This window comes from Onychostoma macrolepis, chromosome 15 (genome assembly GCF_012432095.1).
Source record: "Onychostoma macrolepis isolate SWU-2019 chromosome 15, ASM1243209v1, whole genome shotgun sequence".
Classification (NCBI taxonomy): domain Eukaryota; kingdom Metazoa; phylum Chordata; class Actinopteri; order Cypriniformes; family Cyprinidae; genus Onychostoma; species Onychostoma macrolepis.
Window position 1 is genome coordinate 23,219,616 of NC_081169.1, and position 16,372 is coordinate 23,235,987.

At 35.9% G+C, this 16,372-nt stretch overlaps 1 protein-coding gene across 3 annotated transcripts; it reads right to left on the reverse strand.

Annotated features, from left to right (window-relative positions):
• Window positions 1-1,916: 1,916 nt before the first annotated feature.
• On the reverse strand, window positions 1,917-16,364 carry dhx16 (DEAH (Asp-Glu-Ala-His) box polypeptide 16). Of its 3 annotated transcripts, XM_058744802.1 has the most exons (22): window positions 16,231-16,353; window positions 15,416-15,507; window positions 14,787-14,989; window positions 14,469-14,707; window positions 13,833-14,007; window positions 13,652-13,708; window positions 13,241-13,495; window positions 12,377-12,616; window positions 12,092-12,280; window positions 11,726-11,836; window positions 11,455-11,570; window positions 11,081-11,291; window positions 10,850-10,948; window positions 9,914-10,066; window positions 9,522-9,662; window positions 8,727-8,889; window positions 8,249-8,367; window positions 7,937-8,004; window positions 7,674-7,836; window positions 6,293-6,454; window positions 5,226-5,399; window positions 1,919-4,101 (listed from the first exon to the last, which is right to left on the reverse strand). In XM_058744802.1, the coding sequence occupies exons 3-22, from the start codon at window positions 14,982-14,984 to the stop codon at window positions 3,973-3,975; spliced, it is 3,162 nt and encodes a 1,053-aa protein (XP_058600785.1). In that variant the 5' UTR covers window positions 14,985-14,989; window positions 15,416-15,507; window positions 16,231-16,353; the 3' UTR covers window positions 1,919-3,972. The 3 variants fall into 3 exon arrangements, with proteins under 3 accessions (XP_058600784.1, XP_058600786.1, XP_058600785.1); XM_058744801.1 differs by lacking the exon at window positions 15,416-15,507 and having other exon boundaries at window positions 1,917-4,101; window positions 16,231-16,364; XM_058744803.1 differs by lacking the exons at window positions 15,416-15,507; window positions 16,231-16,353 and adding an exon at window positions 15,333-15,392 and having other exon boundaries at window positions 1,917-4,101.
• Between the last annotated feature and the right edge of the window lie 8 nt (window positions 16,365-16,372).

Sequence of the window (16,372 nt, forward strand, 5' to 3'; positions counted from 1 at the left end):
TCAGGTGCGTCAACTAATTCAGCCACACATGCAACAGGTTCTTTTTCAGAACATGTTGGTGTAATTAATATATTTTAGACTAAATGACTTCCCAAATTGAAGGCACCCACCCATATGTTTAGCACAATAAAGTCAGTTGAGACCTGTCACTAATTTTGATAATAACACACCCTACATTTACAGGCCACACCGGGGCTAGTTGTCACAATGAAGGTTTGTTTTTGAAAGTCAATTGCTTTTAAGAACACAACTCAAAGAAAAAAAAGTTTTTGCCACTACAATTTCCCAAAAATAATCCGAGAAGATATAACTGATTTAAAACACCAATAGCGGGGCATGTTTCAAAAAAGTTCATGTTTTTTAAAAGCTTAAAACACATAACAATCAATTGACAATATATACAAACAAAAATGTTTTTGGAATTTTAGTTCGTAGAACAGAACTCACAAAAATGTGTTTGACACCAACATACAAAACAACTACAAGAGAACATATTTTTGGAACTGGACTCAAAGTTGACTCAAAAATGATTTAAATATAGCCATGTGACATCTACCCCCCCTGCATTTGTAAACCGACTAGTCTAATTATTACTCTACATTTGCATACTGACTAATACTGACTAATCATTTAAGATCACATCCTTCAAAATGAAAAGTGATTCTTTTAAAGTTTCAAAAATATTTCTAAAAACATGCAACTACCTATGAGCTGAAGAGCAGTTGAACCCAGATGTTCATGTGCCTCTGAAGTATGTCTGGCTCCAGAAGCACATATTCCAGTCTAGGTGTACATTCAGCAAAGCAGCGCGAGAGGTGTGCAATCCAGTCCTTTCTGTCTTCCTCAGTTCCTTCACTATGGTTTTCCTCGTCTGATTGTTAACGTAAGCAGTGTGTCTCCACCTCTTTGCACGTTTTTCTGTCTATCCCTCCCTCTTTCCTTTTACCCTGTCATACCTGTTGAACTCGCTCAGGTGCTATTTGAACTGCTTCAGTTTGAATGTGAGGAATCCACTGACTAATATACCTGTTTTATTTTTTCCGACATCTCTGCTGACCTTGAATGAAACTGAACCAAACAAGTGTGGATATCAGTGCTCTAAATATACATGTGAGTCATGTTTGTTGATGCAAAAATGACAGACATAATGCAAGGGCTGCAGGGATGTTGCTAGGTGGTTAGTTACTAATCCAAGTCTAAAGAGACCACCAAATTCTCCTTAACAACACTTAATAATGTTTTCTCATCTAACACAACTATGCACTTGGGATGAGAGTCGTGTTGGTTGTTTGAATATATTTCTGTTGTAATGGAGACAACACTGCAAAAAATGCTTTTCTTACTTAGATTTTTTGTCTTATTTCCAGCCAAAATATCTAAAAATTCTTAAATCAAGAAAGATAAAAGTAAACATTTTTTTTTTTTTCAGAAAAAAAATAGTCAAAATTAAGTGAGTTTTTGCTTGAAACAAGCAAAATAATCTGCCAATGGGGTAAGAAAAATAATCTTGTTTTCTGTTTGACATAAGATTATTTTTCTTATGCCATTGGCAAATTATTTTGCTTGTTTCAAGCAAAAACTCACTTAATTTTGACTATTTTTTTCTGATGAAGATATGTCCACATGTTTTTCCTACTCCACTACATGTAACTGGAAATATTCACCATTTAGATGGGAACAATAAGGAAGTTTATGAAGATCTCAAGTCTGATAAATTAAGTGACTAGGTTAATATTATTCTCTCTCTGACACACACACACACATTGCCTGATAAGTGAGAAGGAAGCACTCTCCCATTCCAACATGTGAAAATTTTATGTGCGTATTGATGATAAAGGCTTAGACCTTTTGTTGTGTTGTAAATCACTTTATACCCATCATACCCAAATACATTTATCTTGTATTAAGAGCTGTTGTCAACACATGGTTGCCACTACTGATTCGGTGAGAAAGAGAAACAAGACAGAAGAGCAACTTCTAGATCATTAGATAAACCATATGCAAAATACCATTTTTAAAGGGAACATGTGTCATTGTGGTTGCATTGTTTGAACAATGCAAGGTATGGAAGCCCGTTTCCCCCATAGAAAAAAAAAATAAAAAGGTAACTGCAACTTTTCAAATCACAGAATTTTGACTTTTTTTTCTTGCAACTCTAAGAAAGAAAAAAAAAGTCACAATTACTAGATAAACAGAACTGTAAGACAAACTCATAACTCCAAGAAAAGTCAGAACTTTTTTATTTTTTATTCTGTGGCAGAGTCAGAAAAACTGAATTGTGAGATGTAAACTACGAGAAAAAAAGGAGTCTTAATTCTGAGTTTATGTTTCGCAAAACTGTTGAAATCTCACAAGTCTGAGTTGTGAGATAAATTACCTTTTTTATTATTATTATTATTTTTCCGTGGCAGAAAGGGGCTTTCATAACAATGAGATCTCTTTGCATAAAAGCATCAGATAAGTCACATAAGACTGTTTGATGATTTGGTTTCAAATACTTGCAGAGGAACTTTTAGAAGTGACCATTTACACTAAACAATCTCAATGAAATTCATAACCATCTCATGTTTTGGCGAATTTGTGGCTAATTACTAAATAGTAAGAATTTGTACAACTTTCACAATTATCATACAATCTAATTACGACCCATTGAAGGTTAGGTTTAAGGGTGGACCTTGTGCATACTTTCTTCTTTGTACAAATCACAACATATGAATTCATATGAATTTGAAAAACTGAAATAGTCAGTTCACGTGTGAGACAGTACAGTGGAATCAAAAAAACATTCAAAAAGACTGAACATGGAATCTGAAAAAGCTTTCAAAAGGAAAACAAAACTGAACATGGAATTTGAAAAACCCTTTGAAAAGAATGTAAAACAGAAATGTTTTTCTTATTCCACTACTATGTTTTTCAATTGTTTTTCTGTATGCACTACACAGGCGTGTTTGTTTCTTTAAGTTTTAAGTTCAACTTTTAAAAAATGCATATCTTTTTTTTTTTAATACCATCATATTACTGTCTCTCATACTTAATTGCGAAATACATTCTCTGTGAATCACCCTTAAGCCATGGCCTAGTTTACCTCCAAAATTAAAATCTGGAGTTATTTTGGATCATATAGTCATAAACGCAATAATACAAACAAACGTGACCATATATTGTGCCAATCATTCAAATGAATTTCTGGTTAAGGAAAAACATTTCTGTTGACAATCAGTTTTACAACATTAGCTACTCATTGACCAATGGCTAATTTCAGTTCATCTGGAACCTTTAGGGGGAAACTACAAATGACTGGAAACTACCAATCATTGACTGCTGGCTATATATATTAAACTATCTGAACTTTGAGTAAAAAATAAAAAACAGCTCTTGGATTGAGATGATATATCCACACTTGAGGGTGTGCCTGTTGCAACACATTAACCTTTCTGTATTAATATTTTATTGCCCGTCCATTTATATTGATGTATCAATGGTAAACTTTGCCTTTGTTTTGAAATATGAGAACTTCCTCCTGGTTCTCTTTCCTAAACCATGTATTTTAGGCAACTACCCGAGGCACAGTAGGTTTAGCATAACACATCGTTGAAAACATCTTCTCTGTGTATTTATGAAAACACTGTTGTCTTAATTACCTACAACAGCACGACCTTTGATAACATCCTTCTTTTGATCCACATCTCTTTAAATAGTTTCAGAGGTCATATCATATATCAGTATATAAACAATAAAAAACAACAACACGTGTATACTTGTAATCAAAAATATATTTCCTCATTCAAACACATGAAAACAACTTCAGCTGAAACACAAAAATTAGGAGTCTCCAAAATACTTTACACAGATCAGCAAATTACCAAACAAACCGTCTGATAATTTCCAACTGAACACTGATGGATTTTCTCACATCGCTGATCTCCTGTCGGTAGAAATATTGGCTGGAAGAGTCTCGTCTGATTCTCAGGATCAGCCCAGCTCTTCACGGGCTTTGCCTTGTTTGCGGGGCATCTTCTTACTGCTGCTGTCCTCCAGTTCTTTGTTCTTGTAATAATGAGGAGCCACTTCCAACAGCCAGCCACTTTCAATCTCTATCACCTGAAAAGCAGATAGAACATTTAGTATAAAGCATATTTTTACATTTTCTGAAGAAATATTAAGTGCTTGCCCATGCAAACCTTGCTGACAAGACTGTGGGGTAGTTTTGGTGGTTGCCAAATCATTACTATGTGGTTTCTAGGGTGCTAGGAGTGGATTTTAGTGTGTTACTATGTGGATGATAAGTTGTCGCTTACAGACTCAAGTAAAAAAGAACCAGTCTGTTCCAACACCTAACCTTAAAGAGACAGTTTACCCTAAAATGAAAATTGTGTCATTAATTACTCGCCCTCATGTTGTTCCAAACCCATAAATCTTCGTTCATCTTCGGAACACAAATTAAGATATTTTTGATGAAAACCCTGCACAGGCAGAAATGTCGTGGTACTGTCGTGAACACACATCGAAGACTGACACAAAAGTGAAGAAATCGTTGAATAAAGTCATTATTTTTGTTTTCTTTGCGCACAAAAAGTATTCTCGTAGCTTCATAAAATTACGGTTGAAACACTGATGTCACATGGGCTACTTTAACAATGTCCTTACTGCCTTTCTGGGCCTTGAATGTGGTAGTTGCGTTGCTGTCTATGCAGGGTCAGAAAGCTCTCGGATTTCATCAAAAAATATTTAAATTTGTGTTCAGAAATATGAACGAAGGTCTTACGGGTTTGGAACGACATGAGGGTGAGTAATTAATGACAGAATCTTCATTTTTGAGTGAACTATCCCTTTAATATCCACCAAAAGATGAAAACTCTGTCATCCTTTACTCAACCTCAGGCTCATGTCATTCCAATCCTGAACGATTTTCTTTTTACTGTGGAACACAAAATAAGATATTTTGAAGAATGCTGGTAACCAAAACATTTCGGGTCCCATTGACTTCCATAGTATTTTTTTTGTCCATAGTATGGGCGTCGATGGGAAACAAAACAATTTGGTTACCGACATTCTTCAAAATATATTCTTTTGTTCCAACAAGAAAAAAAATTCATTTGCAAGTTTGGAATGACATGAAGGTTAGTAAATAATGACATAATTGACATTTTTGGGTGGACTACCCCTTTAATATGATGCATGGATGTGATAACATTAGTAATATCAGACTAAAAATACCTCCATACCTGTCTCATGAACTCTTTGGTGGTGAAGACCAGCTCGTGGTAGATCATCCAACGTGGCTGTTCCTCAAAGAGTGAGCTGTTGGGATGGACGAAAACAGTCTGCTGGTGTTTGACTGTTTTATATCCCCCTTTACTCAAGCGTGCCGTGTGGTAGAAATATCCCGCAGTCACCGCCTGGAAGAAAATGCAAGAAAATCACATTTAGATCATAATCTGGTGAAGTTGTACTATAATGTATTGATATTTATTTTTTACAAATCTCTAGAATACTTGGTTTCGGTTTGGACAGTAGTGGCATTAAGTGAAATATTTTTCATAATGACCACTAAACTACATAACTGACTGATTATATTTCGCAATAATTAAATTGCTTCTGAAATCAGACAAAAAAATAGGATGTGTGCACTGTTACTCATACCACAAATGATTCTTAAGTCATCTAAACTGCATTAATCAAGGCCAAACACCTTTAAATACACAAAAGCATCTGGTAAAATGTAGCAACACACAGTCAGTAAATATGTATGTATTCAGCTATTGTGTTAGTCTGAATGTTGAAATACTCTAATTTGAAAAATCACACTGTCTTTTAAATACTTATGAATCATAGTGACACTAGTCTCGCACAGAACAGAAAGTACTAAAAAAAAAAAAAACACACGAGAGACACATATTTACTCAGTCTTGACAGGTAATTTCGTTAAGTTTGTTTGAATGTTCCCTTTTTTTCACAAAAAAGCACTGTAACCTGGACTGAAAAAACGTGTTAACCCTGGGTTAAGCGCAATGTTAAAAGAATACAAATTGTCCCTAACGAGACAAGCAAGCACTTACCTTAATATTAAAAATGTAAATTGTGCCACAAATTCTACTTCAGTGTTTTTAGCCGGTAAGGGCCACAAGTAAGAGCGTCTTAAAACTTTAAAGTTAATTCAGTCTATAAAGCTAAACTAATAAAGTTCATAAAGTCAAGATAGCAATCACATGCAAAGCAGCAAGCTTCTGCACAAACACAATATCACTGGAGGATATGTGAGAAAGGAAGTGAGGGGGAATAAGGAAATCACCTTGCGAATGGGCACACTGTCACCGCTGCAGCTGGACAGTTCCACTTCGATCCTGTCCATCAACCCCTCCAGCTGATCACGGACATCTCGAGCTCGCTTCATGGAGCGAAACTGGATGAAGTTCTCGAAACACCACTGAGTGGAGTAACCGCTCTCTACCCACTGACAGAGAAAGAGAGAAACTATTGAATGCATTTTCTTTTCTGGCAAACCAAAATTGTGCACACAACAACAAACAGCGTTTACTGATTCAGTCATGAATATTCACAAAACTCATTTGTGAGTTGGTGTTTAATCAGACAGTTTCTAATCAATTCCCTCAATGATTTGCAAATCATTATTTGGTTAAGTCCGACTTGAACTGAACATGGAGCAACTCTCTACCCAATGAAGAGAAAGAGAGAAGGAGAAAAACTCAGGTAACTTGTTTGTAGGTTAACGTTTTAAATCAGACACACTTAGGTAGTGAATCGTTTCCAACTGACTCCATCACTGATTTTTGAATCATTATTTTGGTTATGTCCAATTCTCTACCCACTAACAGAGAAAGACACCACTGAATACTAATGAATATAACAACAACAAACATCACAAGCAGAGACGTCGGAGTCACGAATGACTTATGAACAAATGACTTTGAACATTACTGTGATTCATACTTTGTGTTTGTAAGACCATTTTATAAATGGTTGTTTATGTGACAATGTGCAATTAAAGATACAGATTCACAGTTTATTTATTTTTTTTAATAAATAAATAAAAAGTATGATTGAAAAAAATGTAGTATGATTGAAAAATATTTTACCAAAAATATGCATAGTGATTTGATTTTAAGAAAAACTTATTTTACTTTTTTTCCCCAAAGAGGCAGAAATATTCTTACAAAATGATATTGTATGGCACAAATACAATCAGGGTCAGTAGGGTGAAAGCTTTACTGTAATGAATGTTTACTAAATATAGCCTGCTTCATAACTTAAATGACTGAGCACTTCTGTAATTTAGCAACCAAAAAATTTCTAAATGCTTTATTTTAGGTGCCAAAAGCAGCCAATTTTATATTTATTTTTTTTAAACGCAGTGTTTCTGCTGTTTGAACAGTCATTCTTACAAAACATTGTTCATTCCAAAGTTAGAATTGTACAAGGCAAGAACTTCCTGCTACAGCATCTACATATAAACACACGTCCGCACAGGCCTGCATAACCTGTTCAGCAATGCAACTGCTGCAAATCTCCTATAAGGAAGTCACAATAGATGTGATGAGTATTCTGAAAATAACAAATCATTTTTGTTAGCAAAAGCTGGGCTGTAAAAATGTACAAAGCCTCAAACTGATTGCTGCTTTGAGCGATATTTCCAAGTGCACACATAAACACACCTGCGTATATACATTGAGCAGCACCATGTGATCTCCTCCTGGTACCACGAAGTTCATTCGAGCGTTGTCGGCATGAACCACTTTGTCCTTGGGGCGGTAGAAGATGGAGTTGTTCACCGACAGCATGGCCGCGATGGTCAGAATCTCCTCGGAGCACTTATAACTGAAAGACAGACCAATGAACAATGTTTAAAACCTCACAATAACAACTCCAGGTAAAGGGCAATGATGAGTACATAACACCATTTGCAGTTTAGACTCACTGTTCAGAAGCCAGAACCATTTTACTCAGCATGGGGTCCACAGGAAGTTCAGCCATCCTTCGGCCGAGCTACAGTGCAAGAGGAACAAAATGAAGTCAAAACCTTGGACGAAAGAGTTCAATATTGGCATATTTCCATAAGGGACATTCATAAATGGACAGCTGTAGAGTAAATTATTTCTAGTTCATTGACAGGTCCAGAACCCTTATTGACACCCAGCATTTTGTTGTAAATCTCTTTGTAAATGTGTTGTGAAATGTATTCTAAAGTAGCATAATTACAGGGTTTAAAGTTTGTTTGTTTTTTTAGCACCTTAGTGAGTTCACCGAGGTGGTTAAGGGCACCCAAAGCATAAAGCTGCTCCAGCGCCAACACCAGTGTTTCGTGAGGAGGAGGATCCATGAAGTCGAAATGAATCAGGTCATTTATGCCTAACACACAGATCAGGAAAAACATGTTAGATTTTAAGCACATATTAAAATACATATTGTGTTTGATTATAGGGAGTGAATAAGTGTGTCAGGTCTATTTATGTATGCATGAAAGTTCCAGTTAAAAAATATCACACCCCAAAATTGCAATTGTTTGTCATAAGAAAAATATTCACAAAGACACTCAACACTACAACCTTAGTGGAATGGCCTAAAAAGCATTTGGACACTTAAGACATACTTAACATTGTCTGAATATCTTTCAGAGAATTTCTCAGAACTAATTTCATATCCATCAAACTGGCAAGTGGATTTGTCACGGTGAAGTCATGAAGAAACACTGATTCATTCATTCTTACCAAGACTTTTGAGCAGCAGAACCACATTGCCCAGGTTTGTTCTCTGGATCTCAGGGATGGAGGTCTCCTCCATCTCATGTTTAAAGGCCCAGGCGGTGTACAGCCTAAAACATTTCCCAGCAGCCACTCTTCCTGCACGACCTGCTCTCTGATTGGCAGATGCCTGCATGATAACAAAACACATTATCAATCACTGCTTCAAAACGTCAGTAATAACCATCATTTTAACCTTATTAACTAAAAAAACATAAAAACTCAGAAATTTCATATTTAATATGACTTAAAGGAGTGACTCAAGATTCAAATGTCAATAAATAATAACCTCCTGTCTCTATAAACTTACATGATGTGATAATTCAAGTTCTTCTTATTGTTGATAATAATTAATTTTATTTATTAATAACATTAATGTATTAATTAATAATGATACTAATTAGTAATAACTATTATTGTTGCTATATACAATATAATCATTCATTGAATTATATAATAATGTTTTTATTTTATTATGAATAGTATTGATGACACTGATAACAATTTGTATCATTTTATAATAAATTATTAGTACTTATAACTATTAGCAATAATCAAGAAAGCAAATAATTATTATTACTGTTGATATTTATAATAATTCATTATTAATAATGATTAATACTATCAACAACAATAATAAATGAATAAAACTAGATTTTGTTACATTCATACATACATTTGTAAATCTAAATGACTTGTCTAACACTTTTGGGTCCACTGCACACTTTACAGATCAATGTTGTTGCTAGAAGCTTCTCTTACTCGTGAACAGGGAGTGACAATGAGAGATTCCATTCCTGTTCTTGCATTGTAGCTCTTTTGTTTGCAGAAACCTGGATCAATAACGTAGATGATGCCGTCGATGGTGAGAGACGTCTCTGCGATATTTGTGGCCACCACAACCTGTAACCCAAAAACACCACACACAATCACTAAAGAAATTCATATTCAGAGTTTAGCATGTTTATCAAGATAATTCAACTAAATTAAGAAAAACATTTCCATAAGAATTTGCATCAGTCTGGTTTGTTTGATTTTATTTTGCATAAAAGCATCAGCTAAGAATAAATTTACAAGTAAATATGTGTTATCTTCCACAGATTTCAACAGACATGCTGCCCCCTGCTGGACGACAAAGGGAACAGTGTTCTTACTTTGCGTGCTCCAGGCGGAGTGGGATTGAAGATCTTGGCCTGCATGTCTGAAGGCAAGTTGGCATAGATGGGCAAAACAATGAGTTCAGATATCTTTGAGCCCAGTCTCCTACATCTCTCCTGTAGAAGTTCACAGCACGCTTCAATCTCCTCCTGCAACACCAGAGGACACAGCCAACGTCAATATTACCAATATAAATATCATCAACACAATTGATGATCCACAAATTGTCCCGATATACAAAATACACAAATACCAGAACGTTAAATCTTTCTGGCTCATCATAGCTTTTCCATTTCGACAAACAAAGTATTTTCTTATTTTACATATTTGGTGCATTTTATGCCTTTATCGATAAACAGTGGAAAGAGACAGGAAATGGATGCAGTGTAACATATGCTTGTATTTAGTGTAAATATATGTACCCTCACTGTTTTGAGCCAATACATTTATACATTATCACATCATATCATAATATATTATATTTACTAAATAACTTTAGTGCAGTTAACGTTTGTAGTAGCGCTGCAGCTCCAATATAACGCCTCTGACACCCTTGTTACCAATATAACCAATTTATTATAAATATATATTTAAATATACCTGATTTAAATTAAAAAATTAAAATATGTATAATAATAAAATAATCAGCTACTTTTTTTAATTTAATTTTACGTTTATTTGTACAGTGCTTTTCACAATACATATAGTTTCAAAGCAGATTTATAGACAATGCATGTAACAATCAACCAGCCACAGATGACTGTGTCAAAGGGAAAAATTGATAGTGATGTATTGGAAAAACTTTTTACTGCTACGTCGTGACTCAGATGCAACACAGCTACACTTAACAGATTTATGTATCGATAGATATGGCTCATGTCCATCCACAAAGGAATTATAAACCATAAACAGACTGAGTGCCAAGAACTGACCTGTCCTGTGAGGAAGACCAATACGTCTCCAGCCGGCTGAGTGACATGGATCTGTAGCACTGACACAACACATGCTTCCAGGTAGTCGGCCTCCGGAGCCTGAAACAAGAGACAAATGATATTAACAATATGCAACGTACAAATGAAGGCAAAAATAGATCAGAGAAATCACTAAACTGGATTTTTACACCATGTCTGAGAATGTTTTCTGCTTTAATCACGGTCTGTTACCTTTGTGTAGTAGATATCCACGGGAAACCTACGACCTGGAATCCTAAATACGGGTGCATCATCAAAGAAGGAGGAGAAGCGCTCTGTGTCCAGAGTGGCGCTGGCCACCAGAATCTTCAGATCAGGGCGGAAACGTGCAATGTCTTTGATTAGACCGAAGAGGATGTCTGTGTGCAATGTTCGCTCGTGGGCCTCATCGATGATGATCACACTGATCACAAAAATACAGACAATTAAAAAGCAATAATGAAAGCAATGTTGGCAGTCATATTTTAAACTGTCAAAAATATGAATTCTGTAAAGGTAAGCTTCCCTATCATAAAAACTTAAAAGATCAAATATTAAAATATTCATTCTGTAAGATAAGTTTTAACCTGTAGCTGGCGAGGTCGGGCTCTGTAAGAAACTCTCTGAGTAACATGCCGTCAGTCATGTACTTCAGGATAGTGCGTTCTGACGTACAGTCCTCAAAACGGATGCTGTAGCCCACCTGTAGAAAATATGACAACATAGCTGATCAAAAAACTATAAAAACCACAATGTTCAGGTATGCAAATACTTCTCATATGTACACAAACACAATGGCAAATCTGTAGGCTCATCATTTATCAAATCACATATTTAGTAAGCAGATGGAATTATGACCTCATTTCCTAGTTTGACATTCATTTCCTGTGCGACTCTGGCAGCTACAGACATGGCCGCCACTCTTCGAGGTTGAGTACAGCCAATCTTCATTCCTCCGTTAGTGTAACCCTAACAAAGAAAAGACAAAACAATCAAGAAATGCGACTTTTTAATGATTTTGAGCACAAAAAAAAGGTAAATGAACTATTGATGCTCACACATCAAACTTTAGCTCCAAACCCCTCTAAAGAAAAAAGAAAAGAAAAAAGAGACCCTGCATGTACCTGATACTTTATATTCTTGTGTGAAGAAAGGCACCTGTGTTGGATCCACAAAAATCCTAAAACTATTTGCCAATAAATATTTTTTATAACAAGTACGTACATCTTCCAGGAGATACTGAGGGATCTGGGTGGTCTTGCCAGATCCGGTTTCACCCTCTATGACCAAGATCTGGTGGTCTTTGATGGCAGCGAGAAGATCTTCTCTGTAAGGAAAGATGGGAAGGCTGCGTCTCACTTCCTGGATGGATTGCTTCTGCTTCTCAGCTTGTGATAACTCAGGTTCACTTTCCTGAAGAAAATAGGAAGATACAAGTTAGTTATTACTTTTTGTATTAAAGACATAATATAATGAATACACAGTATCTCATTTTTTAGTGATGTTAACCTTTTCTGAGAGCGTTCCTTTCATAGTAATGGCCGTGCTGACGAAGTTGATCATCTCCTCTTCCTCTAAAATGAGCTGGTACCTATCCTGCTCCTCCTTTATCCGGCGTTCCCGCTCTTCTCTGGCCCCGAACTGCAGGGTGGCGGTGGCCACTCTCGCCTCCTCCCAGCGGCCCTGCTCCCCACCTCCCTCTCTGGGAGTCTCTTCAAACTCCAGGTCCATGTCTTTTTGAGGAATGGACTGAAAGGAGGGGACAAAGAGGACAAGAGAAAAACAATAAAATATTTTCTAAAATAAATGATAAATGAATAAAAAATATTTGTATGAATTTCCAGCAAAACAAATGTGTGTGTGATATACACTACTGTTCATTGTTAGGGGTTTGATAAGATATTTGTTATGTTTTAGAAAGTGTCTTATGCTCACCAAGGCTGCATTTATTTGACCACAAATACAGTAATATTGTGAAACATTATTACAATTTAAAATAACTGTTTTCTATTATAATATATTTTAAAGTGTAATTTATTCCTGTGATGCAAAGTTTAATTTACAGCAGCCATTATTCCAGTCTTTAATGTTACATCATCCTTTAGAAATCATTATAATATGCTGATTTGCTGCCTTGATGAATAGAAAGTACTAAAAGGACAGCATTTAAAACAGAAACCTTTTCTAACATTATAAAAGTATTTACTCTTTTTTAAATGTTATTTAATGCATCCCTGATGAATAAAAGCATTAATTACATTAAATAATGTATACCATGATATTAGGTACTGGCAACTGATTTAAATATCCCAGTGCTGCCATTTTGTGTTAAAATATCCCATAATCCCCCTGTAGCTCATCACTTAGACCTACCTTGTTTCTTTTCTCCTCTGGCATGTAGTATCTGTTCTTTCTCTCCTCTTTTTCTTTCGCTCCAGCTTTCTTGTAGTCTTGGGCCAGGTCTCTGACCTTCCGCTTGTAATCTAAGTCTTTCTTTTCCTTATCTGTGAGGTTCTGAGTGGAGAAGAGGTATTCCTCGTCCTTAATTTCAGCCTCGAGGTCATCAATCTTCTCCTGTTCTCTTTTGCTCAGATACTGCCGACGTGACTGTTTCCTTAACTCTGGAAGCTGAAGAGACCACACTGAATGTTAACAGATATCACTGTTGCTTCATTCAGATTTATAGCATTATAGCATTTATTTATCAACATGTTTACATCATCAAATTTCCAATTAACAACAGAACATTTTTGTGCATGTAAGTGCAATTAAAGACTTCCTCACCATTTTCTTTTGATCCTCTTCAGCCATTTTGAGTCTTTTTTGAGCTTCCTCGTAAGCCTGAGATAATGAAAACAGACAACGCAGAACATTAGCCTTCATATTTTCTCAGATTATTCTGAGATCCATCAACAAGAAACTAGTAGACATTATTTTATTGTAGCAAGATCTTGTTTTGCATTACCTTTTTGTCATTTCTCTCAAGTATGTGTCTTGTCTTGTCTTTGTCCTTCAGTTTCACTCGTTCAGCAAATGCATCCCTCTCTTCCAGATCCTGAAGTCTCTCTCTCTCTTCCCGCTCCCATTCTTCCTCCTCCTCTTCTTTAGCAGCTTTTTTTGGCTCATCCATGACTTTAGTGCTGAAAGAGTCAAAGAACAAACAAGAGAAACCATTGAGAACAAAAGAACAATAATGAAATTGAGAGTTGTCACTTTCTGATTGAATGAGCCAAATTTAAAGCCTTTCATTGAAAATGTTTTGTTTTAGCCCAGGGCTTTTCAAACTGGCGTCCAGGGACACACAAGGAGCCACAAGGGAGTGCTAGGGTTTGGTGCAAATATTTAGAAAAAAAAAAAATGTAAATGTACAGTACTACAATGAGTAGGAAAAAACTGTTACTTAATGTACTAATGTACTGTAACTTAATAGAAACTAAATATATTCCAAAAAATGTTTTCATTTATAATATGATTTTTTTCACAGTATAAATTCTTTATACAAAACACGGCTTTAAAATTTTAGAACGGGAGTCCGTCGCAAGAGGATCTTAATATTTGGGGGTCTGCAGCATCTAAAAGATTGAAAGCGCAACATAATTACCTCTTTTTGCTGTCCTCTTCACTGGACGATGAACTTTCATCTTTTTTCTGTCTGAGGTGTTTTCTCTTCTTTCCTTTGTCCCGGTCTTTACTTTTCTTCTCTTTTCCTCTTTCTCTGGCCGCCTCCCCATCACTCTCACTGTCCTCCAGAAGAGTGTAGGTTCTGTTCTTTCTCTCCATTTCCATGACTTGTCGTTCCAACGCCCGGGCAGGTTTTTCTGTCACATTTTTTTTGGGTGCCTGAAATGGAAGTTCATTAAATGTAAATGCATATCTTAATTTATGAATTCTATTAAAGATACTGAGTGAAAACACTTACTTTGTTGTACAGCTCATGTGCAAACGCTGTGATTCTTTGATCAATATCAATGGTTCCGGTTTGCTGAAGCCGAGCCACAAAGTCCTGAGGTCCAGAAGACTTCTTCACCAGACCGATCATGAACTGAGCCACATATCGGTCACTCAAACCCAGGATGTCATGGAGCTGGTCACTAACCCACTGTTCCAGATTGGCCATTGTGACTGTGCACAAGAACATAACACATGTAGTTTTACACAAGACTCGACTGTATCAACATTTCATTTTTATGGAGAAGTTTTCACCATAATATAATGTGAATAACCAGATAACACAGCAATATAAGCGCAACTGTGCGTGAGCAACTCGAATTCAAAATTTCATTCAAATAAGCCGTCAAATCTTATTTACAATGAAACTTATGTGTACAAGAAAAATTCTGTAGAAGCTGAGACTGTTATTTTCCGATACAGAGCATAGAAATGAACAGCAGGTCAACAGCGGACACTTAATTCTTTGTATTTATTGATGTACTTAGAAGATTTATGCCTATGAAATCAACCGCACCGTGTACAGTCAGATTTGTGTTTTATGCACATCAACAATACAAACACGACTGCATCATAATTTAGAAGAAACTTCAGACTTACGTTAGTGTAGCGTCTCCACACGCTCTCTCCTATGAAAACATTAACGCTACTTCCGGGTCATACGTCACTACGCGCTACGTTCTGAGCGCGACCTGTCAAAATAAAAGTCTGAGTAAAACGTTCAGATGTGGTCTACAAACTAAGCGAGTAGGCTACATAGATATTGGTCAGACGTTGTACTTGTTGCTAACTGTTTTTCTGTTACTGTCTGGATTTCATTTCATGCACCAATGCTTGGAGACAACATACTGTAACGTTTACATATTTTAGTGTAAAACTCTTTCCACTGAACCATGATATTTGAATCCTGTATAGTTTGGGGCACAAAACGAACCTGATTCCTGTCAAAATACAAGTCCAGATTTAAACCAGATGACACAATATGAATCATTATATTTTCCGGTAGACGTGTCGCATGCACTTCATATTAAAACGAATGCGTAATATAATGCCTAAATAAGACAAAATTCCTAAAAAAAAAAAAAAAAAAGTGCTTAAAAATTTTACGTATTTTTGTAAAGAATGTTCAATATATTTATTGAAACGATGTATTTTAGTCTAATCAGTGACGGGTAGCTTTAATAGAAGTAGTGCTCCTTAAGTTAAAAACTGTCGAGGTCTTTGTGGAAACTCTTGTATCACCGACATAACTTGCATTCAAGAAAAAATTATATAGGCTATGTAAACAAGAGAAATATTCTCTTGTAGTAATATGAAATGCGTTTCCGATAAACCATATCATCTGGTGAGAGAGAGGAAGCGGTCTATATAAGCATCACCTCAGCTGTGACAAAACTACATGCGGAACAACTTACCAGTTATAAACATCTCGGCAGAGCCTCAGATCATTTGGCAGAACATCTTGCCACCGTTAGACTAGTCTGCTTGGTGCCTAGTATAATTTTGATTAAAGAAAAAATATTTGGTTTCAATTTATAGATTATTGAGAGATATTGT